Source organism: Crinia signifera, chromosome 8 (genome assembly GCF_055691185.1).
Source record: "Crinia signifera chromosome 8, ASM5569118v1, whole genome shotgun sequence".
Taxonomy (NCBI): domain Eukaryota; kingdom Metazoa; phylum Chordata; class Amphibia; order Anura; family Myobatrachidae; genus Crinia; species Crinia signifera.
In genome coordinates, this window is record NC_139224.1 from 110,336,623 (window position 1) to 110,362,080 (window position 25,458).

General features: G+C 46.3%; 1 protein-coding gene across 1 annotated transcript in view; it reads left to right on the forward strand.

Moving 5' to 3' along the window:
* RGS5 (regulator of G protein signaling 5) overlaps positions 1 to 24,778 on the forward strand; it is a 146,460-nt gene extending 121,682 nt beyond the window's left edge. Inside the window, exon 5 of the mRNA XM_083156968.1 lies at positions 24,422 to 24,778. Within this exon, the coding sequence (XP_083013094.1) occupies positions 24,422 to 24,583 (162 nt within the window). The 3' untranslated portion in view covers positions 24,584 to 24,778. The remainder of the gene's footprint in view (positions 1 to 24,421) is intronic.
* Positions 24,779 to 25,458: the final 680 nt, after the last annotated feature.

Genomic DNA, 25,458 nt, shown 5'->3' on the forward strand with positions numbered 1-25,458 from the left:
ATGTTTAGCAGATATTTTGTGCATCTCACAGACATGTTGGCACTCAAAGGGTTAAATATAACACAATTGCAACCTGAATAAACACAAAATTCAGTTTTTAAATGATCATTTAATTTATTGAAGAAGTTATCCAACATCAACTGGTCCTGTGTGAAATAGTAATTGCCACTTAGCAGCTCATTCAACCAATTAGCCAAACTGAATTGAAAAATGTGTTCAATCAGGCATCACTATTTCCAATCCTGCTGAATCTAAACATCACTTACAGTAAATAGAACCTTTTCAGCAATAGAAAGTTGAATAAAAGGTCTCAATTAGGGATGCCAATCCCGGGGCATTTTTTCAATCCCGGGATTCGGGATTGAAAAATGCTCAATCCCGGGATTCCCGGGATCCCGGGATTGGCTTCCCTAATAATAAAAAAACACCCTGGCCGCCCAAGCGCTGGGCGGGTGGGTGGCAGGGACCGCTGGGTGGGAGGGCGGGTGGGTAGCAGGGACCGCTGGGTGGGCGGGAGGGTGGGTGGCACGGTGCGCTTGGTGGGAGGGCTGGTGTGTGGCAGGGACTGCTAGGTGGGTGGCAGGTACCGCTGGGTGGGCGGGTGGGTGGCAGGGACAGGGACCGCTGCCGCTGGGTCCCCGTGAGCGCTGGGTGGGTGAGCGGGCGGGTGGCCGGCCGTGAGTGCTGCCGGCCGTCAGCGCTGGGTGGGTGGGTGGGCGGGCAGGTGGCCGGGAGCGCTGGGCGGGCGGGCAGCCGTGGACGTGCGGCTGTGCCCTGCGCAGCGTGACCTCGCAGCGTGACCTCGTCACGCTGCGCACTGCGGGGATTCGGAGAAGCCGGGCAGCGTCTGAGTGCTCAGACGCTGCCCGGCATTAAACTGCGCATGCGCAGTTTAATCCCGAAATCCCGGGATTGGAAATTCCAATCCCGGGATTGAAATCCCGGCGTTTTGGGGGCCAAATCCCGGGATCCCGCCGATCCCGATCCCGGGATTGGCCACCCTAGTCTCAATAAGCAGCAGTATGCCACAATAAAAATAAATACACTATGCGACTTCCCTGAGGGCCCTGTCACATACGATCCCCCTTGAACTCCCCAGTAGCTTACCGGACGGCAGAATAGCATATAATACATCATATGTGGTCCTTGGAGCTAGTTTGATGACAATGGAGCCTGAGGTGCAGGCTGCAGCAGGGACTGGGAGGTGGTTGCTGCAGCCGTAGGGCGGGATGGTCTAACATCCGCTGCCCATTATCGCCCCCCTTCGCCAACGGCATATTGTCACGATCCGAGCTGTCAGACAGACTTTCTTACCGGCTAAGTGCCTCCGCAGGTTCAGCTTGCGGTCCAGACGTCATCTCTGCCGGCGTCCTGTCTGCCGTGCGCCATCATTGCTGCCATCCTCCAGTCCTCTCAGCGCTGCTGAGTCCGCGGCTGCGCGGCGCACCGCTCCCCTGTCTCCCAGTGACAGTACTCAGTGCACGGCAATCCGTCTGTCTGCCGCCATTGCTCCCAGTATCCAGCATGGCGTGCACAAACACACTTTCCCGCCATAGCAGACATGGGGGCTGCCATGTTCTTCCCAGTCACATGTTTTCTCTGTCCAATCCTGAGGGTTCTGATCTCCCAGTCATACCTGCCCGGCCAATCCTGGCCACTCAGTGGGTATAAGTATGCTGGGAGCTCTCAGAACCTTTGCTAGTGCTTCAGTTGTCTCCAGTGTATGGTCAGCTGTCCTTGTCTCCGTGCAAGTGTATTTCCTGCTGGTGTTGTCTTCCATGCTGCAGTGTATTCCAGGTTATTCCATCTCCTGTGAAGTCCAGGTTATTCCACCGCCTGTGATCCTGCTTCTTCAGCCCAGTGACCAAGCCTAGCTCCGGGACTCTGGTCCTTCCGATGCTCCAGCATCACCAACCATCGATGTTCCATCATCGCCTGTAAATCCGATATTCCGGATCTCCAGCTTCCAAGCTTCCGTCCGTCATTCCGGACCCACAGTCTCCACATCCGATACTCCGGATCCGATGTTCCACCATCGATACATTCCATCAGTCATCTGTAAAGTATTGCTATCTGCATAGACTGTACCATTATTCCTGCATACTTTACTGCCTGTCATATTACAACCATCTGCTAAATAAACTCGGTTGTATTTTACTCTTGACTACTCATTGGCTCCGGGTGCACTGTCGTGCATTCCATGCGCAAGGGTCCTCTCCAACCTCCCCGGTTCAGGTACCGGTCCAGGTCCCCACCAGAGGTATCAGTCTCGTCGACTCAGACCCCTGGTGTGACAGTAAGCACTAGCCAAATGGATCCAGCCGCAAGCCAAGTATCACCATCCAGCCCTGTACAGCAACTGGCTGTTCGCTTGGATCAGCAAGAGGCTGCGCAGAGCCAAGTGATTAATTGTCTGCAAGATCTGTCTTCCCGGCTGGATAAGCTACAGACCACTCTCAGTGGCCCCGAGCCTGTCAGAGAACTTCCAAGTCCAGTTCATCCTCCTGTAATGGCTGCTGCACCTCGCCTTCATCTATCTGTCCCCACTAAGTATGATGGGAACCCCAAAACCTGCCGAGGTTTTCTCAATCAGTGTGAGATTCACTTTGAGCTGCAACCCAGCAACTTCCCTACTGAAAGGGTCAAGATCGCCTACATCATCTCCCTCCTGTGTGGAGCAGCGTTAGAATGGGCGTCTCCCTTATGGGAAAGATCTGATGCCATCCTGTCTAACTACAAAGACTTCGTGTCAACATTCCGGCGCATCTTCGATGAGCCTGGGCGATCAGCATCTGCCTCCACTGAACTCCTCCGTCTCAGACAGGGATCCCGCTCCGTCGGGCAATATCTGGTCCAGTTCCAGATTCTGGCGTCTGAACTCTCCTGGTGTGATGGGGCCTTATACGCAGCTTTCTGGCATGGTCTATCCGACCGTATTAAGGATGAACTCTCTACCAGAGACTTACCCTCAGGTCTAAGCGACCTTATTTCGTTATGTATCAAAGTAGACCTACGCTTCCGAGAAAGGGCTGTAGAACGTCACAAGAGCGCTCCAGTTAAAGTGCCAACTCCTCCGCCTTCTTTACCCACTGCTCCTGCGGTCCATTCCAAAGAAGAACCAATGGAGATAAACCGCTTCCGTTTGTCTCCAGGAGAACGTCGACGTCGTCGATTGGCACAGCTCTGTCTGTATTGTGCCGATCCTGCACATCAAATTTCTGCATGCCCAAAGCGTCAGGAAAACTCCTCCTCCTAGCCCGTCAAGGAGAGGGTAGGCTAGGAGTAATTAAGTCCTCTCCATCAGCAACTGATTGCGTCCTTCCAGTTTCCTTACAAGTTGGTCAGCATTTCAAGACTGTCTCCGCACTTCTTGATTCCGGTGCCGCTGGCAACTTCGTTACTGCAGAACTGGTCCGCAAGTGGGGGTTGCCCACTGAAAGTCTTTCCAAGACTGTCTTCCTTACTGCTGTGGATGGCAGTAGGATTCCTGATGCGACAGTCTCCCGCAGAACTTTGCCACTTACAGTAAAAGTGGGAGTCCTGCACACTGAACTTTTGTCCTTCCTGGTTTTACCCCGAGCCACTCATGCTCTGGTTCTGGGTTTACCCTGGCTCCGTCTACACAATCCTCGCCTTGATTGGAAGACATCCGAAATCCTTTCCTGGGATCCTTCCTGCTCCGGTACCTGTCTCCAAAAGGTACTCCCAGCTCGTCATTCTTCAGCCGATGCAGCAGACCTTCCGCCTCTTCCCTACCAAGAGTACTCAGATGTATTCAGCAAGTCTGGCGCTGATATTCTACCTCCTCACAGACCGTGGGATTGCCCTATCGACCTTATCCCAGGCAAAGAACCACCCAGAGGTAGAACCTATCCTCTCTCTCTTCCAGAGACTCAAGCCATGACCGACTACATCAAGGAAAATCTGGCAAAGGGATTCATTCGTCCTTCGACTTCTCCTGCTGGCGCAGGATTCTTCTTCGTAAAGAAGAAGGATGGAGGCCTACGTCCCTGCATTGATTATCGCGGCCTCAATGACATCACAGTAAAGAACAGATACCCATTGCCCCTCATCACCGAGCTGTTTGACCGTGTCAGCGGTGCAACCATCTTCACGAAACTCGATTTGAGAGGCGCATATAATCTCATCCGCATACGAGAGGGCGACGAGTGGAAGACGGCGTTTAATACCAGAGACGGCCACTATGAGTACCTCGTCATGCCCTTCGGGCTCAGCAATGCCCCAGCCATGTTCCAGCACTATGTCAATGAGATTTTTCGGGACTTTCTGTATCGACATGTAGTCGTATATCTCGACGACATTTTAATCTACGCCAATAAAATCACAGAACATCGTTATTGGGTCAAAGAGGTTCTGTCCCGGCTGCGAGCTAATCATCTCTACTGCAAACTGGAGAAGTGTGTCTTCGAGGTGAAGTCTATACCCTTCCTAGGGTACATTGTCTCCGGTTCTGGTCTACAAATGGACCCAGGAAAACTGCAGGCCATCCAAGATTGGCCAATTCCCTCTTCGCTGAAAGGTATTCAACGTTTCCTGGGTTTTGCCAATTATTACAGAAAATTCATACGTAACTTCTCTTCTATTGTGGCACCCATCACTGCCCTAACAAAGAAAGGGTCTAATCCAGCGAAGTGGCCGGCAGAAGCCATCGAAGCCTTCCATCTGTTGAAGAAGAGGTTCACTTCAGCTCCCGTGTTAAGACAGCCTGACACCACCTTGCCCTTTATTCTCGAGGTCGACGCCTCCTCCGTGGGTGTTGGGGAAGTCCTCTCGCAGAAAGCGCCCGATGGTCGTCTTCATCCCTGTGGGTTCTACTCTCGTAAGTTCCTGCCCGCAGAGCGTAACTATGCCATTGGCGACCAAGAGCTCCTCGCCATCAAGCTGGCATTAGAAGAATGGAGATATCTTCTAGAGGGCGCTGTCCATGAGATCACCATTATCACAGACCACAAGAATCTTCTGTATCTCAAGTCTGCTCAATGTTTAAATCCCCGTCAAGCCAGATGGACACTCTTCTTTTCTAGGTTCCGATTCAAGCTGTCTATCTGTCCAGGGACACAAAATCGAAAAGCTGATGCCCTTTCCCGCTCATGGGAGCAAGATAGTGAGTCAAAGTCCACATATCAACATTTCATTATTGATCCAGTGGCCTTCTCCGCAACGGGAGTTTCAAATCTCACGCCCCCTACAGGGAAAAGATATGTAAAGCCAGCTCTAAGGAAGAAGTTGCTTTGTTGGGCGCATTCTTCAAAATTTTCTGGCCATGCAGGCATTCAGAAAACTTACAAGTTTATCACCAGATCCTACTGGTGGCCGTCCCTCAAACAGGATGTACAGTACTTTGTTTCCTCTTGTGCCAAATGTGCTCAGCACAAGACCAGTCGTCAGTCTCCTTCTGGGCAATTGATGCCACTGTCAGTGCCACATCGTCCTTGGACGCATATATCTATGGACTTTGTAACTGATCTTCCAGAGTCTGACAAGTTCACCACCATCTGGGTGATTGTTGACCGGTTCACCAAGATGGCTCACTTCGTTCCCCTCACCGGTCTTCCGTCAGCTTCCAAGCTGTCCCAGCTCTTCATTAAAGAGATATTCAAGCTTCATGGGCTGCCTCTTGAAATTATCTCCGATAGAGGGGTCCAATTCGTAGCCAAATTCTGGCGAAGCCTGTGCTCCCTGCTTCAAATCAAGTTAAAGTTCTCCACAGCCTATCACCCTCAAACAAATGGCCAAACGGAGAGGGTGAATCAGGACCTTGAAGCATTTCTCCGCACATATATCTCTTCTTCCCAAGATGACTGGGCTCAACTCCTTCCATGGGCAGAATTCTGCCATAATAACCAATATCATTCTTCATCAAATGTCACTCCATTTCTTGCCAACTACGGGTTTCATCCTCGAGTTCCTGACTTCACTCTGCAACCTGTGTCCTCTGTTCCAGAGGTCGACACGACCATCCGTCAGTTTATCAAATCCTGGAAGCTCATTCGTTCTTCACTCCTGAAAGCTTCAAGCAGGTACAAAAAATTTGCCGACAGGAAACGCAGAGCTGTGCCAGCCCTCCGTCCAGGAGATCGTGTCTGGTTGTCAACCAAGAATCTTCGATTGAGAGTGCCATCTATGAAGTTTGCTCCCCGATATATTGGTCCTTTCCCAGTTGAGCGAGTCGTCAATCCTGTGGCTTACAAGCTCAAGTTGCCGCCTTATTTGAAAGTGCCAGCTACATTCCACATTTCGCTGCTCAAGCCGCTGGTCCTGAATCGCTTTCATTCCAAGCTCCCCAAAGCACCTAAGGTTTGCACCCAGCGTGGAACTGAATATGAGGTCAGTAAAATCTTGGACTCTCGCATCCGATATGGTCGTCTGCAATATCTGATCGATTGGAAGGGCTACGGCCCCGAAGAACGATCATGGACCAATGCCGTCGATGTCCATGCTCCCAGACTCATCCGGGCGTTCCACTCCAAGTTTCCCCGCAAGCCTAAAAGGTGTCCTGGGGCCACCCTTAAAGGGGGGGGGTGCTCTCACGATCCGAGCTGTCAGACAGACTTTCTTACCGGCTAAGTGCCTCCGCAGGTTTAGCTTGCGGTCCAGACGTCATCTCTGCCGGCGTCCTGTCTGCCGTGCGCCATCATTGCTGCCATCCTCCAGTCCTCTCAGCGCTGCTGAGTCCGCGGCTGCGCGGCGCACCGCTCCCCTGTCTCCCAGTGACAGTACTCAGTGCACGGCAATCCGTCTGTCCGCCGCCATTGCTCCCAGTATCCAGCATGGCGTGCACAAACACACTTTCCCGCCATAGCAGACATGGGGGCTGCCATGTTCTTCCCAGTCACATGTTTACTCTGTCCAATCCTGAGGGTTCTGATCTCCCAGTCATACCTGCCCGGCCAATCCTGGCCACTCAGTGGGTATAAGTATGCTGGGAGCTCTCAGAACCTTTGCTAGTGCTTCAGTTGTCTCCAGTGTATGGTCAGCTGTCCTTGTCTCCGTGCAAGTGTATTTCCTGCTGGTGTTGTCTTCCATGCTGCAGTGTATTCCAGGTTATTCCATCTCCTGTGAAGTCCAGGTTATTCCACCGCCTGTGATCCTGCTTCTTCAGCCCAGCGACCAAGCCTAGCTCCGGGACTCTGGTCCTTCCGATGCTCCAGCATCACCAACCATCGATGTTCCATCATCGCCTGTAAATCCGATATTCCGGATCTCCAGTTTTCAAGATCCGTCCGTCATTCTGGACCCACAGTCTCCACATCCGATACTCCGGATCCGATGTTCCACCATCGATACATTCCATCAGTCATCTGTAATACTGTTGGTCTGGCGCCCAAGATGGCTGCCTCACCTCTTGCCTGCTACTGAACATCTGCTTAAAACAGCTTAATGCAACATAACCGACCTCTGAATCATCATAAATATCCAAGGACTTACCTCCAACTTGTACTACTCTCCGTGGACATCTCATCAAAATCAACGGATTGCATTCCTACGCTGAGATACACAATGGATTGAAACCTCTGCATCTCTCCACTGAGAACTCCTTCAGTTTGGCATCTCCTGTACTCTGCATTGGATACCCCAAACAAGGTACTGTGGACTACAATATATCTTTAGCCCAATCCAGGATCTTCCTTAGACTCCATTCACCTCTGTGCTCTGAGCAACAAATAACTCCATCATTTTTTGCATTAATAAGTTCAGTTTCTGAATTGCTTAAGGATCACTGTACATTTCAACTAGCAGAGCCCCAACCATCCCCCAGCCAGGATACTGTACATGTTATCTCTACCAGCACAAGGAGTCTACATCAAAGGCCTCTCACTGAGATTTTCACACCTACATAATTAGGAATTTGACTGTAACACCTTTTCACAAGCCTGCTTTGTCCTGGAAAAACTGACTAATTCAGCAGCAGAAAAGAAAAGTTTAATATATACATGGGATTAAAGAAAAGCTATAGGTTATAGCAATGACTGAGACAATTTAGGCTCCGTAATGCATTCCATACTTATAGTAAGCCCATCATTGATGAACCAATGTATAAGTATACCTCCAGCTTCATTATTTCACTCCGCCCACAAGGTGCTGCAGTTCCTATTACACCAGGACAGGCTTCTTTTCTCCAAGACCTTGGCATTTTTAAAAAGAAAGAAAACAGACGCAGGCGTGGGAAGCGAGCAGGACAGAAACGTTTTTCTCCCTGTAACCACCGAGGTTCCTTACTCACCTGCGCACCCCCATTTCCAAAGAGAAAACAAATAGAAGTGGTACACAACAGACGGCCCTGTAATTGGAAGGACAGAACTGTCAATCCTCGCTTCGTGACTCCCATACCCAGAGCCCCAGCGCTTAACATAAAGAAAACCGCAGGCTCTCTGGTATGCCCAATCAGGTCTGTCCTTTGTAATGCCAGATCTATAAGAAACAAGACTGCTACAATTGCTGACCTTATTGAAGCTTCAGATCTAACCTGTATTACAGAGACTTGGCTAGACGAAAATGCAGCACCTATCTTGGAAGCTGCAGTCCCCAAAAACTTTTCTGTCATTCACAACCCTAGACTGGAACGCAGGGGAGGCGGGGTGGCTATCTGCTTCAAAAAATCACTCAAACTTAGAGTCCACCCTATGGAAAGCACTCGCTCGTTTGAGTGCATTGCTGCCCGGAGTTCGACAGGATTAGGTTTCAGAGTACTCCTCATTTACCGCCCCCCTGGAGATGGAAAGTTATTTCTACAAGAACTTGCAGACACTGTTGCTGGTCTAGTTCTGGAGCACCAAAGATGGCTCATCCTCGGGGACTTCAATGCATGGGTTGATGACGAGCTCTCACACCTTGGCCAAGACCTTCTGTGCACAATGAATGGCATGGGCTTCACACAAATCATTCCTTCTGCCACACATAAAAGTGGTCACACGCTAGATCTCGTCTTTCAGATTGGATTACAAGTCACTGACCTAAAAATAAACCCAGTCACGTGGTCAGACCACCACTCCCTCTGGTTCTCAATTGCAACCCCTCAAAATAGATCAGTGCCAATGGAGCTGACCAGGTATCGTCCGAGAAGGGGTATGACTCCACAGGCTCTTGCAGCAAATCTGGATCTCTCTGCATTACTGGGAGCTTGTGAAGATCCCTGTTCCCTAGTCCATAACTATAATAGGGATATAACCGCTGCAATTGATATTATAGCCCCAGTGCGTGTACAACGTCTCAAACCACATCGTCAAGCTCCCTGGTTTGACAGCAGTCTCAATGAGCTCAAGAAAAGGGGGCGTCGAATTGAAAGACAATGGAGGAAGACTAACCTTTTGGAGGACAAGATAAAACTAACAAAGCATATTGAGGAATATCAATCAACAATAACCCGTAAGAAGTCAGAGTTCCTGTCAACTGAGATCATGGCAGCAAACAATAGGCCTGCTCAACTTTTCCGCACAGTGGAAATGCTTTGCAAGCCAGCATGCCTGCAACCCGATGAAACACTCTCCCAGGCAAGATGTAATGAGTTTGCAAAATTCTTCTCAGATAAAATATCCGCCATCAGAGCTGGAATCCCCACAGTTCCATCAGAGGAGTGCCAAACTATCAAGCCTGACAATGTAAGCCACCTATCCTCATGGACCAGCTTTGACCCAATGGATGTAAAGGACATTGCTGAAATTGTCCAGATTTTGCGTCCCACTACCTGTGATCTGGACCCTGCCCCAACCAAGCTCCTAATAGGGTGCATGGATATAATTGGCCCTGTCTTTGCAAAAATTGTTCAGTGCTCTTTGCAGAAAGGAATTTTTCCTCAACCTCTAAAGGAAGCAATTGTTAGACCTCTTCTTAAAAAACCTAATTTAGATCCAGAGTGCATGACCAACTACAGACCGGTATCAAACCTTCCTTTTCTAGGAAAAGTCATTGAAAAAGTGGTTGCAAATCAACTTGAAACCCGCCTGATATCTCATGATATGTATGATCCATTCCAATCAGGATTCAGGAGAAGACATAGCACTGAAACAGCCCTGGTATATGTGCTAAACGATCTTCTGATGGCAAGAGACAGAGGTGACTGTTCAATCTTAATTCTTCTTGATCTCTCTGCAGCATTTGATACTGTGGACCATGGGCTTCTGGTTGAGCGCCTAAAAAATTTCTGTGGCCTGGATGGCACAGTACTAAGCTGGTTTAAATCATTTCTTGCTGGCAGGTCACAGAGAGTTTCATCTGGAGTATACTCATCTGCATCTGTGCCATTGCCATGCGGTGTCCCACAAGGTTCTATATTATCCCCCATGCTTTTTGCAGTGTACATGCTGCCACTGGGTGAAATAATTAGGCGCCATAGCCTTGTCTACCACTGCTATGCAGATGACACACAGCTGTACTTGTCCTTTGCTCCGGGCACTGAAAACCCAATAGCAACCCTAAATGGCTGTCTAGCTGAGCTCCAGGAATGGATGAGCGCCAGTTGGCTGAGACTGAATCCTGATAAAACAGAGGTCCTTATGATTGGACCTCAACATTAAAGGACAAGACTGCAGCACAGCCACCCAACTGGACTGACAATTGGGGGTACAAAATTACAAAACTCTGATCATGTGCGGAATCTTGGCGTGGTACTAGATGGTGGATTGACACTTAAACATCAGATATCAGCCACAATCAAATCCTCATTCTTTCATCTGAGGAACATAGCCAGAATCAAACACTTAATCCCATCTGAAGATCTGCCAAAAGTCATACATGCATTTGTATCATCTCGTTTGGATTACTGCAATGCCCTTTACCTTGGTCTACCAGCAAAAGAACTGCACCGATTACAGCTGGTACAAAACACAGCTGCCAGGCTGTTAACTAACCAGCCCCGTTCTGGCCACATAACTCCCATTCTCTACTCCCTTCACTGGCTGCCAATAAAATGGCGAAGAATTTTCAAGATCAATATACTGAGTTTCAAAGCCCTACATGACCAAGGCCCAAGGTACCTGAAGCAGCTTCTGATTCCATACTGTCCCACCCGATTACTGCGGTCTGTAGATGAAGGACTTTTAGCAGTACCTAGGATCTCCCGTAATTCATCTGGGGGTCGAGCTTTTAGCCATTCAGCTCCGACTTTATGGAACTCACTTCCCCGCACGGTTCGAGAGACCCCAACTCTAGAATGCTTTAAAAACAGACTCAAGACTTTCCTATTTACTCAAGCGTTTCCTTCAGTCCCTTAAGTATTGTTTATGAAAAGCTTTTCTGTACTTTATTGTTCCTGTACTGTATTACATTCATTCTATCTGTTAAGCGCCTTGAGTCCTATTGGAGAAAGAGCGCTATATAAATAAAATTATTATTATTATTATTATTATTAAAGTATTGCTATCTGCATAGACTGTACCATTATTCCTGCATACTTTACTGCCTGTCATATTACAACCATCTGCTAAATAAACTCGGTTGTATTTTACTCTTGACTACTCATTGGCTCCGGGTGCACTGTCGCGCATTCCATGTGCAAGGGTCCTCTCCAACCTCCCCGGTTCAGGTACCGGTCCAGGTCCCCACCAGAGGTATCAGTCTCGTCGACTCAGACCCCTGGTGTGACACATATGCTCTAATATATGCGGCTATTAACGCAAGGGACAGCTCTTGCGATAAGAGCTGTCCCTTGCGATGCGGTGCTGGCACTGGACTTCCGGGTCTGTGACCCGGGAGTCCATCTGCGAAAGCGGAGTGACGGCGACGGCGACGGCGGGAGGCATGCCGGGAGGGATCCGTGACAGATCCCTCACAGTAGCGCTGCGGTAAGAAGCCTATAGGCTTCAACAGGTAATCGCCAGCTTTTGCTGGCGATTCCCTCTGCAGCGCTGCCACTGCGGAAGGGCCATATAGCATACAGAAATGCGGTAAAAACCCTGATAACTGTTTTTTTACTGCATTTCTGCTTTAGAGAATCTCCACCCGTAGTTTGGTGCTGTGAAGTCCAGCTGCCCACCTGCTGCCTCTGATCACCGGCAGTGGATTGGGGGATGCTGCTGCGGCGCTCATGTCAGTGTGTGTAAGCGGCGGCCGGAAGCTGCGTGTTCTGACAGGCATCCCCAGGAAGCTTCCCCTCCCGAGTCTGCAGCGCCGCGGCTGCAAATATTCTTGTTAGGGGGGGGGGGTGGTTTATTTGTCAGCCGCCCACAGCCATCGAGTAGCGGGCGGCTGACTGCAGGGATGAGTGGCTGATTCTGGGGCCCCTCCGATGGTCGGGCCCGGGTCAGCTGTCCCCTGTCACTGGGCCTGCACTCATGTATGCTCATAGAAACCCCTCATAAAAATCCTGCATTTACCCCTGCAGATGTTGACTGTTCCTGGCAGTAACCCACTTGTGACTGACTATTTGTGAGTGACTCCCCATGCTGTTTTTGTTTCTTGAGCAGTAATTATATTTTTGTGTGTAAGTAAGGTTTTTTCATTTCTACTTTTTTCATGCTATCAAAACTGAACTGTTGAAAGATATAAGAAGCAAGTTATATCAGTGACCTTGAACAATATGTTAGCATCCTGGAGACTTGTAAAATACTTTGGAGATGTCTGATAGTTTCATATTTGATACACACTGCCCCCTCCTGGTTTTCAGACTGTAACACATTTTCTCCCAACTCCATTTTTTTTTTTGTTCTGCTGTCATCTGGACACAGGACCTTATTCTGGTTCACTCGCATGGGGGACCGAATCGACTAGAATGACCCCCACTGTGAGGGAAGCTACTCTATTTCCATGTGTGTTTTGTTCTACAAATTCCAGCACTTTATTTGAGCTTTTTTTAATTATCCCTTTGAGTGCCAAGTGAGTTTGTCATAATTGGTGTGAAAATTTCCAAGCAAACATTTTTATTCATCATAATAACCTATAATGTTTACCTTACCTAGGAAAAAATATTTTACATTTTTTTTATTTGAATTTACATGACAAATGTGAGCAACGCTGGTAATTTTAGCCGACATTTTGCCTATCTCTCACAATGGGCCTTATTTTGGTTCATTCTTTCTGACAAAATCCTTCTTAGATGGGCAAAACCATGTGCACTGCAGGTGGGGCAGATGTTACTTGTGCAGAGAGAATTAGATTTGGGTGGGGTTTTACTTCAAAGTGAGATCTATATTGCAGTGTAAAAATAAAGCAGTCAGTATTTTCCCTGCACAGAAACAAAATTACTCACCCAAATCTAATTCTCTCTGCACATGTTACATCTGCCTCCCCTGCAGTGCACATGGTTTTGTCCATCTAAGAAGGATTTTGTCAGAAAGAATGAACCAAAATAAGGCCCAGAGAGCACTCGTACTTGGTTGACTGCTTGAGTTTACTATGGAAACCCAGGCAGTGACAGAATTTATGTCATTACCTGTGTTTATCAGCAGTGATAGGTATAAGGGAAGAAGACTCCACTTGAATAAATGCTGCCTAAGCTAGGTAAGCTTGTTCAGGTTGTTGTATTAAATGTAATATAAGTAAAGGAGACTTATTTCATCAGTTTTGGACATGCAATAAGTTTTCAAGATCTTGGTTTAAGCTGGTGGGATATATCAATCAAACATTTATTATTAAGGTCAGAAAACAACCTATTGCATGCCTATTTCTTGACTTTAAAGATTGGCACTTGGGCCCAGAAAAAAAAAAACATATTATTAATAGCTAAAAAAAACAAATCCTATTTCACTGCAGTTAAAAATGAAAAGATCATGTATTTTGAAAGAAGAGCAACACTCCCTGATGTGGAGCAGGGGCTACAGAAATTTGCTACGAAGTGGGAGAGATACATTGATAGTTTAGACAGGGATACACAAACATTCATTTACAAACTTTTTGAATAGACTTCATGGTTTTTGTATAGACAATTAACAAAAGTCCCCTAGGGGGGAAGATTTTACTTTTACTTTTATTTTAATTGTTATAAATATGGATAATGCTCCTGACAAAAACTTTAGTTTAGACCCTAAAAGCCTAATTAACTGAAAGTCTTTCATATTTTGGGGGAGATTCTCTAAGGTAAAAATGCGGTAAAAACCCTGTTATCGGGGTTTTTACCGCATTTCGGGATGCTCTAAGCATCCCCCGCCGGGTTACCAATGGGCCAATGGGCATCTAACACAAACCCACCGCTGCCCCGCACGGACCCCCGCCGCCCCGCATCGCCCCCTCACCTGTGTCCGGGCAGCACAGAGCTGTGCTGCCAAGACCTGTGACCTCCTCCCTGCACTGATCCTCTTCCGGGTGCAGGGAGGAGGAGAGCCCAGCACAGCAGCAGCAGTGCCGGGGGTGGGAGGGAGGGGGAGCCGCCGGGACCTGCTGGGACCCGGCAACTCTCACCGCAAAGGACAGCTCTTAACGCAAGAGCTGTCCTTTGCTATAATTATCGCATATGTTAGAACATATGCGATAATTATGATTGCGATGGGCATCAAAGGGGCGGAGCTGGGCGGCGAGTTTTAGAGAATCTCCCCCTTTGTCTTGTCTTCCCCCTATCCACATACACCCCCCCCCCCCCCATTCCCCTTTTTATGTTTATTGTTTTCTAGGAATGATACTTAAATATTTGCTCTTAGGAGAAACAGAATGATATAGTAGATATTTATGAGTAGAGTAGATATTTGCTCTAACTTTTTTTTAACTCAGTATGGTCTTTTTTTATCATAGTTCCTAATTTGTATAATTTGTGAAAAATATAACTTGTGAAAACAATAAAAATATTTCTCAAAAAAATAAAAGATTGTTCAGGTCACACTGTAATCAGTATACCAGTCAGCCAAACTGGTACCCTACTATATACCGAACATCAGTCATACCCCATTCACACCAGCATAATTTCCCAGGTTGGGCTGGGAACAACCCGCAACTAGCGCAGGTGTGAAAGGTTCCCGGGCCAAAATCACTGCAAAAAATGCCTGGATTTCAACCTATTTTGCTATAGAGCAGGGTTGTTTCCGGGATTAACTGGGGACCTGGTCGGTGTGAATGGGGTAGGGGATACTTACCCGGGTTGCTGGTCCTCGGTGTGCTGTCCAGCCAGGGATCCACAAAGGCGGCAGGCGAAAATGACGGGACAGGCGGCGGATGAAGATGACGCAGCTCTCCGGCGGCAGTGAGGGCACCGGAGACCTGCGTCATCTTCATCCGCCGGCTGTCCCTTCATTTGCGCCGCCGCCCATATGGATCCCTGGCCTGCACGGAGGACCAGCAACCGAGGTGAGTATTCTACACACCTCCTGCCCGCCTCCACCGCCATCCCGTCGACTGCCTGCCTCCTTCCAACCTCCTGCCGGCCTCCTCCCCGCCCCCTTCACACACCAGAAAATGCAGGGACTTTTCTGGTGTGAAAGGGGCCAACCCGGGAATGGCCCGGCATGATTCCTGGGTCATATTCCCGGGTGGGTCCCTGCATTTTCTGGTGTGAAAGGGGTATAAGGGGTGCATATTGATCATCCAATGGAACTCCATGTATACATACTGTATCATTAGATGGGGCTCTTACAGTATGCTCATCACTAACTAGTGTGTGTCTTTGCACTATTTATTAATCCCATTTATATGAATCATATAAATGATCTGTTATCTCTGATTGTAGCTCCTTAAACTACGGCATATTACTGTAAATGTCAGTGATGTTGTTAAAACACATTCACACGTTATCACACATATTAACTAATTTTGTACAATTTACCCTAATGGTGCCCATACACAGTGTGTTTGCACCGTATCATTCGATGCGCGCTCCCGCAGGCATCTCATTGCACAGTACAAAAAGTACATACTTTTTGTACTGCCCTCGGATCGCATCGCACACAAATCGCATGCAAATTGCATGCATTGCGATGCGATCCAGCACATAACGGGTGCGATCACCGCACCGTACATGGGCACCTTTAGTTAATGTAACATCTTCCTCTCTTCTATCCTTAGTGTTGCTTCCCCACACAATTAATAATACTTGTTACTGCTATAAGTTTAGTAGTCAGATGCACTTTCATTTACTGGAAATCTCATCTTGGAACATGATGTGTCCAATAGCAATTTTACACTTTAAGTGACTAAGGAGATAATAAAACAATAAACACAGGAGAAAGTACAAATTGCAAAAAGCACATCCAGGAAATGATATTGTTCCCTAATTAAAGATGTCTCAATGTTGTTGTACTGTGTTAATGTGTTTATAGGGAATAAAATTTGTGGAATTTAGCAGCAGGTCACGAGTTTATCATTAAAATAACGTGTACAAAGAATGTGTGCACGGGATTCGGTCACTAGGTCGACAAGCATTAGGTCGACCACTGTAGGTTGACATGTATGAAGGTCAACATGACTGAAGGTCGACATGACCAAATGTCGACATTGGTTAGGTCGACAGGGACATTAGGTCAACACAAGTATTAGGCTGACATGGGGAAGGTCGACATTAAAATGTCGACATGGGGTTTTCACTTTTAGTCTTAGCCGACATGTGCCGACAGGCGGTATTTCTTTCCCTACCATCCACTAAGGCGTGGTGGGAGAATAAAATAGTGTGCCGAGCATAGCGTGCTCAAAGTTCTTTTAGTGTCCATGGGAAGTGTCCATGTTTTTTAGTGTTCATGGCGACCTTCATGCATGTCAAACACCACAAATTGATATTGAGCGCTGATTGTATATTCCGTACTGCTGCTGGACCTGAAGGGGGATTACCAAACCCCTTAGATTCAAAAGACCAGGAAAAAAAAGATAGGAACAGCGCTGTACTGAATATATAAAATGTATTATATAAAATACAGTACATTAAACACATTATTATGGCCAATATAGACAAACAAGACACGTGAGCCAGATGTACCAAGCTTGAAAAGTGATAAAATGGAGAGTGATAAACAGCCAGCCAATCAGCTCCTACCTGTGATCTCACAGGCTGTGTTTGAAAAATGTTAGGTAGTAGCTGATTGGCTGGTTGTTTATCACTCTCCATTTTATCACTTTTCAAGCTTAGTACATCTCGCCCACAAACACAGAACACAAGAACTCCCCCTCAATACTGGTGCTGGTTAGTTTTATGGTTAGGCTTGCAATTGCGGACTTTTGCTCATAAACAGAGCCAGTTAGCAGGATTAGTGTCTGAGTTCAAGTCCCCACAAATATGTGCACATTTATTGTGGTATACTTATTGTAATCCAGCGGCAAATTTCTCCGACCGTTAGCACTCGGTCATATCCGAGAATGGTTCGTCAGCTAGATGGGTTGGGCAGCCTTTGTGTCCCCTTTCAACGCGTTTCTCCGCCTTAGCGTCCCTCAGCGGCTTCCTCAGGAGAAGTATACTGCTGGTGATACACTTCCGCCTTTTATGGCGGCGATTCCCGCTTTGCGCATGCTCGCGCATCATGCAAGTCAGACCTCGTTTTCATTCTGCCTCCTTTGGCGAGTCATATACTTTCATTCTGCCTCCTTTGGCGAGTCATATACTTTCATTCTGCCTCCTTTGGCGAGTCATATACTTGCACGCTTTTTATACACAGCCGTGTCATGCGGGTCGGGCCTCGGTCTCATATAGCCTCTGTGCTTGGGTTCCATATTGATGTAATCGCATCATGCGGGTCAAGCCTCATTATTATAACCATGTCCATTATTAGACTGGGACCGGATACTTCCTGTTTGTGTCCCAAGACCAAGCCTCACTTTGAAATAACGGAGTGTATTGCCGTCCATATACTTGTTAACACAGATTTAATCATTGGATTATTTATTAATCGCATGGTTTTAGGATTAGTATGAAGATATCACCAGACTTACTTTTAATAATTGGAACATACATTTACTTCATTTTTTGCTCATCCAGCTTTACCAGTTCCAACACATAGACTGACATACAACAAAGAACACATAATTGCAATTATTAAAAATTCTTATGAGCATAATAAAAAAATGCAAATAGAGCGAGATAATGTCCAGATACCAGAAAATACAGTACCTATAAAAAAAAATAAAGGGTATATACAGAATACAATAATTTTCTAAATTGAATAGCCAAATTATTTAAATCTACCAGATATATACAGTCCTCAGTAAATTTTCTGTTGCTATTAAAACTTAGCTAGAGAACAATCTGGCAGGCAAACCAAAATTTCTGACATAAATTCCACAGGTTCTCAAAAAGTTTCAGATTTGGACCAAGCATTCATTTCATGCAGACATAAATGAATATAAATAGCCCCCCCACCCTTACAACCCTTATATTTTCCTCTTCAAAGGAAACTCCCGCCCCACCCCCACCCCCCCACTCCCTAACGGTTTGAGAAGACAACAAAAGATATGCATTGGGGACAGAAAGCCATGTGGGGACATTAAAATCATATATACGTGACACAAAACATTTCCTAAATTTGGTAATTCAAGTAGAGTGGAAGGATGGTTATATTCTTCTAACCTGTGATGTGGAAGCCCTTTACTCGAATATTCCACAAAGCCTAGGAGTGGAAATAATGGAAGGATATTTGTCAAAAGATGTGGATCTTTCTGAGTCCCTGCGTAGCTTGATTTCACGTTCTATAAAATTTATATTGACTCACAATTATATTTTGTTTAACACTCAATATTATTTACAAACATGGGGGACGGCCATGGGGACCAGGTTCGCCCCTAGCTTCGCCATCCTCTACATGGGGACCTTCGAGGACCAACATGTTTGGGGGGGGGGAGTTTGGGGCGGACCTGGTCCTCTATGGCCGTTTTATTGATGATTTATTTATTATTTGGAAAGGGGATATCACAAGACTTAATCTATTCACAGAAAGTTTAAATAAAAATAATTTTGGTTTAAATTTCACGAGCACTCACAGTTTTTCACATATTAGTTATCTTGATGTGGCACTCACTATTAAGAATGGGAGACTGGAGACTGAAACCTTTCAGAAACCAGTTGACCAGAATAGATATTTAAATTATGATAGCGCACATAATAAGATCTGGAAGGATAATATCCCTAAAGGTCAACTAATCAGAATGAAAAGAAACTGTTCAACTGAGGAAGAGTACCAAAGGCAGGCAAAAAATTTGGTTAAATCATTTGTGGATCAGAAATACCCCCCAAATATTATACAAAAATCTGTCGAGGAAGTTAACCTGATTGAACGGACCACGTTATTGGAGATCAAAAATAAGGAGGGGAGGAAAAGTAAAGATAGAACAACATGTTTCATCACACAATTCAATGAATGTTCATATGAAATCAAAAATATAATCAAAAATAATACAATTTTACTCATGCAAGATGAATATCTACAGGAAATTATAGAACCCAAAGGGGGAGTCATCTTAAGAAGGGGTTCTAACCTGAAGAACCAACTGGTCCATAGTCATTTTGTACAAAAAAGCCAGGAGTCCTCCCTAACACCCAGCCTGATGAATTGGTTACTAGAGAAACCCCCTGGCTACCACAAATGTGGAAACTATAAATGTTTGACATGTATAGGGGCTAAACAGAAAAAGATTCTAGAGTTTAAGTCATTTACAAATGGGGAAGTGTTCCCAATCAAGGATTTCCTGAATTGCAAAACCCCCTATGTTATCTATATCATACAGTGTGGGTGCGGCCTACAGTATGTGGGTCGCACCATTAGATGCCTTAATGTACCTGGAGCATAGGCGGAACGTCCTGGGCGGGATTAGGAGTCATCCTCTCTCTAAACATATTTCATCATGTCAAGGACCATCCTTGAAAAATATAGAAGTTAAGGCAATAGAACAAATCAAAAACACTAGTACAGGAGGGGACAGGTTCAATAAACTTTGCACGAGAGAAGCCTATTGGATGTTCCGCCTAGGCACCATGGTACCAAAAGGTCTAAATTATACCATAGAGTTAATTAATATCTAATGCATATCTTTTGTTGTCTTCTCAAACCCTTAGGGAGTGGGGGGGGGGGGGGGGGGGGTTGGGGGGGGGTAGTTTCCTTTGAAGAGGAAAATATAAGGGTTGTAAGGGTGGGGGGCTATTTATATTAATTTATGTCTGCATGAAATGAATACTTGGTCCAAATCTGAAACTTTTTGAGAACCTGTGGAATTTATGTCAGAAATTTTGGTTTGCCTGCCAGATTGTTCTCTAGCTAAGTTTTAATAGCAACAGAAAAATTACTGAGGACAAGAATACACGTATATATCTGGTAGATTTAAATAATTTGGCTATTCAATTTAGAAAATTATTGTATTCTGTATATACCCTTTATGTTTTTATTATAGGTACTGTATTTTCTGGTATCTGGACATTATCTCGCTCTATTTGCATTTTTTATTATGCTCATAAGAATTTTTAATAATTGCAATTATGTGTTCTTTGTTGTATGTCAGTCTATGTGTTGGAACTGGTAAAGCTGGATGAGCAAAAAATGAAGTAAATGTATGCTCCAATTATTAAATGTAAGTCTGGTGATATCTTCATACTAATCCTAAAACCATGCGATTAATAAATAATCCAATTATTAAATCTGTGTTAACAAGTATATGGACGGCAATACACTCCGTTATTTTAAAGTGAGGCTTGGTCTTGGGACACAAACAGGAAGTATCCGGTCCCAGTCTAATAATGGACATGGTTATAATAATGAGGCTTGACCCACATGATGCGATTACATCAATATGGAACCCAGGCACGGAAGCTATATGAGACCGAGGCCTGACCCGCATGACGCGGATGTGTATAAAAAGCGTGAGAGTATATGACTCGCCAAAGGAGGCAGAATGAAAACGAGGCCTGACCTTCATGATGCGCGAGCATGCGCAAAGCAGGAATCGCCGCCATAAAAGGCGGAAGTGTATCACCAGTACTATACTTCTCCTGAGGAAGCCGCTGAGGGACGCTAAGGAGAAGATGGAGAAACGCGTTGAGAGGGGACACAAAGGCTGCCCAAACCATCTAGCTGACGAACCATTCTCGGATATGACCGAGTGCTTACGGCCGGAGAAATTCGCAGCTGTCTGCAAGCCGCTCACATGACCCCTGGATTACAATAAATATACCACAATAAATGTGCACATATTTGTGGGGACTTGAACTCAGACACTAATCCTGCTAACTGGCTCTGTTTATGAGCAAAAGTCCACAATTGCATGCCTAACCATAAAACTAACCAGCACCATTATTGAGGGGGAGTTCCAGTAGCGCATGCAGGGGGGTTTCTGAGTGCCCAGAAACCCCCCTTGAGTACCCAGAAACCCCCCTAGGAGTCAAAGGTCCCTCAGCTGAAGGTCCCCTCTTTCCATGGGTACAAGAATTTAAAAAATCGGCCCTTAGGAACCAGACTTCAAATCAGTGGTCCCCATCCAAGCCTGTTAATTGCTATTCCCAGTCAGATATTTCAGGTTCTGTCTGAATTAGAGATTTTCTGATGGTATATTCCAAAGCTGGGACTCTCCCCCTTTGATGGACACTAGCAGCTTGTCTCTACTGTTCCCAGATCCAGAGATATCACACACCTGGTATGTAGTTTTATATACTTGTTGGAAGATTGCTCTGCCTCCTGAACTCTGATCCCCTAGTCCCCAATACCATTTGGTAGGTGGGATTCTCTAGTTTTTAATTCCATTAAAATCTTAGAAATCTATTACCGGGAACTGAAGATATCTGCAGTCAAGCAAGTGGTCCTCCCACCAGAAAATTATGAATAATAAGCCCACTCCACTATACACCCCTCCTCTGCATATTAAACATCCGCTACCACCCTGGAAATTATGTATCAGGGCCCCTTCATTCAGCCCAATGCCCCCTTCTCCCACCCCATCTCCCACCATCTGTGCAGTAAAGGGGTAATTAGTGGAAATTACTGATCCAGGTCCTACATGCTGAGCGGATGATATAATACCCCCTACCACCCGCGGGACATCAAAGCTTCCCCCACCTCTACTGCTGGAGGACCGGTAGGGGCCCCAATACATGGCTATGCCCAGGGGTCTACACTGCTGTTGACGTCCCTGTATGTGATATATATATATATATATATATTTTTTTTTTTAATTATTATTATTATTATTAATAATATACATTTGGTCTATCAATAACACTTTAACCCAGCATATACTGGATCACCTAAGTGCCCATCTCCGTGCTTTGCTCCACCCCTCTGGAAACCCCCTTCTGAAAATCCTCCGTTTGCCCCTGAGTTCTTGTGTTCTGTGTTTGTGTGTCTTGTTTGTTTATATTGGCCATAATAATGTGTTCAATGTATTTTATATAATACATTTTATATATTCAGTACAGCGCTGTTCCTATCTTTTTTCCTGGATTCATGCATGTCAACCTTCAGTAGTCGACCTAATGCTTGTAGACGTAATGTCTATCTATTTTATGATCCATACCCATGTGCACAGGGGCTGAGTCTTTTCTTCCCCTCTCTGAATACATTGAAACTAGAAATTTGACTATATCCAAGGTTACTATGGGAATCACAGTGATTAAGCATAAAAATAAACATAAATATATGATCTGTTCACACAGTGAAGATGCTGTTAGCTCAAACACTACTAGGGTGAAATCGAAGGATTATATGCACAAATAATGGGTCCCTCAACGCAAAGCATGGGCCCGCCGGTCGCATGTCACATCGAAAAATATTATGTGCTGCGCATAATATGTATGGAATTACACAAGCAATCACATATGCTTTTTAACCACTTGCGATCGCTCGAATGCAAACAGCAGTGGTGGAGCAGGAACCAGAGCACTCGCGGCAGGTGGCGGTAGAGCAGGGACCGGAGCGCTGGAGGTGGTGGAGCGGGGACCGGAGCAGCTAAACGCAGCCCTCTGGCTTAGAGAGAGCTCAATCAGAGCTGCCCATTGCATCCGATCGCATAAGTGTATGGGCACCATAAGTGTTTCTAAACCTAAAAGAGTTTTACACAATGCCCTCAAGGGTAGCATGTCAATTCATACAATTGCGTATGCAGTAGTAGAGTTACAAATATATGCTATATGCAGCAGTTAATCCTATCTTATTGTAGGAGGGGAGCTGCTGCTTGCAGCGATGCCAGTAAATCCCCCCTGCTCCGCTGCCCACCAGGGCGCGGTTCCAGTGCCAGTACAATGGAGATGACAGGACCTGGACCGGCACAAACTCAGTATCACCCATAGTAGCCAAAGAGGCAGCCACGGAGGGAGGAAACACCGTCCAATGGACTTCCTTAGGTGACTGGCAGGTCTAACTGTCACTGCCAATCACAGTGAAGTCAGTGCAGTCTCACGGACTGCATCTGGATTCACCCACAGTGACGGATTTTACATGGGGTAAAAACCACCCAGGGCTGGTGCTAGGCACCGGAGAGCCCCAGGGAGGAGGGAGGGGCGCCCCGGCACTCACCCGCTCCACGGGAAGGGGGGTGCCCGGCCGCCGTGCTGCTCCGGGGGAGGGGGGTGCCCAGCCGCTGTGCTGCTCTGGCGAGGGGGGGTGCCTGGCCCCGTGCTGCTCAGGGGGAGGGGAGGGGGTGCCCAGCCACTCTTCTGCTCTGGGGGAGGGGGGGTGCCTGGCCGCCGCACTGCTCCGAGGGAGGGGGGTGTTATGGGGAGTGCGATGGCGCCGCGTTGTGCCTGCCGTGCTGCCTGGGGGGGGGGGTTTGCTGTGCTGCTCCGGGGGGGGGGATTTGTGCCGTGCTGCCCACTCACCGAGAAGCATCTTCCTTCTGTCGGGCGGCTCTCCTCTGCTCCTGCTGCTGTGGTACCTTTCCTGCTGCTGTTGGCCTGCAGCTCACTACCGCCCTCCAGTGGCCGGAACCACCATTGGCTATATGCTATTTATTGTATTACACAACTTAATGTAACACATACTATCTCTCCATATCACATTCAGGGCATATCTCCAAGATTAGATTAGATTCCAATAGCGTGCCCGAAGCATGGCAAGCACAGCGATCCATGCGAGGGGACACTGTGCGCATATACAGTGTCTACGGGGATCCCTGTGACATTCGGCACCAAAAACACATGAAAAACTTGTCTGTCGATCTTGTGTCAATTGACTGTCCTGTAACTGTTTTTTATATGGCATAGAGGCATGAAGTATATTAATCTATTTTTCCATAATAACGATAATAAATTAGTAAATAGTGTACTCAGCCCATGACTATATAGAATGAGGATACTATCACTGCTATTAGTCAAATCATTTAAAGACTATTTATATTGTATTTCCTGTATTCTAGTTATGATTGTTGTTTATATATTACATATTTTAGTGAGAGCGCATTGGTTTTGTTTTGCGGAAAGGGGATATTTGCGATTGATTTCAGTGACAGCACTTACCTATGGCATTGAAATCTGTGCTGTCAAATTGAAGTTCAATAATTGACGGGTAGGAAATAATTCTGATCTATACCTGCATGTGCCTGGAAAATGCTGCTTCATTTTCAACCTGTCACTGTCTTCTTTCGGCAGGTGAACATCGACCACTTCACCAAAGACGTGACAATGAAGAATCTGGTGGAGCCATCACTCTCCAGTTTTGATCTGGCCCAGAAAAAAATCTTTGCTCTCATGGAGAAAGACTCCCTGCCCAGATTCATGCGCTCAGAGATCTATCAGGAGTTAGTGAAGTAGTGGCATGGCGCCGTGCAGCCCCAGCTGTCCATGCTTTTCAGATACTGGTTTGCTGGCCTGTTGCTTCTGCAGCTGCTTTTTCTAATGGGCACTTACATAGACACTGTTGTTGCCAAACTGTCCCTTATTATGTACATTATAGGAAACCCGCACAATGTCTGCTCATGTCAAACAATAAAGTGGTTATAGGATTCATTGCAAAATAATATGCTACCTGTGAAAACTATGGTTAGAAAGTCAACCCAAGAAGATGTCTGCAGATACTACACTGATTTCTAATTTCTATTTCTCTTATCTATCGCTTGTTACCCTTTACCCTACTGTATGTATATGTAAGGGAGTGCTTTGTAGAACAGAAAACAGATCAATAATGAAAAGGTATATTGCATTACATCCACGAGAAGGTGCAGGTTACGGTTAAATACTATAAAAAAATAACTTGTAGATGAACACCATGCCATGAAGGCAATAACAGCGCTCATCTGAATGGGCTGATGTGCACATATAAGGGGGGATGTATCAAACCTTGGAGAGAGATTAAGTGGAGAAGGGGTCCAAAGCAAATAATCTGTATGTGTAACCTGTTATTTCAAAGACCTGCTAAGCCAGGGTTACCTACCTGACCCCCTCCTTCAGGGAGAAAATGCTCTGTTCCTGGACTTCCCTGGTAATGTATGATTGCCATCATCTGTGGTGGAACACCTTTCTTATCAATTACCTAGCTCCCCACAGGTGATGGCAATCATACATTACCAGGGAAGTCCAGAAACAGAGCATTTTCTCCCTAAAGGAGAGGGTCAGGTAGGCAGCCATGTAAGCAACTGACAGAAGCAGGGGTGTCGACTGCTCTGCCAGTCCCTGGTGATGGGAGGGGC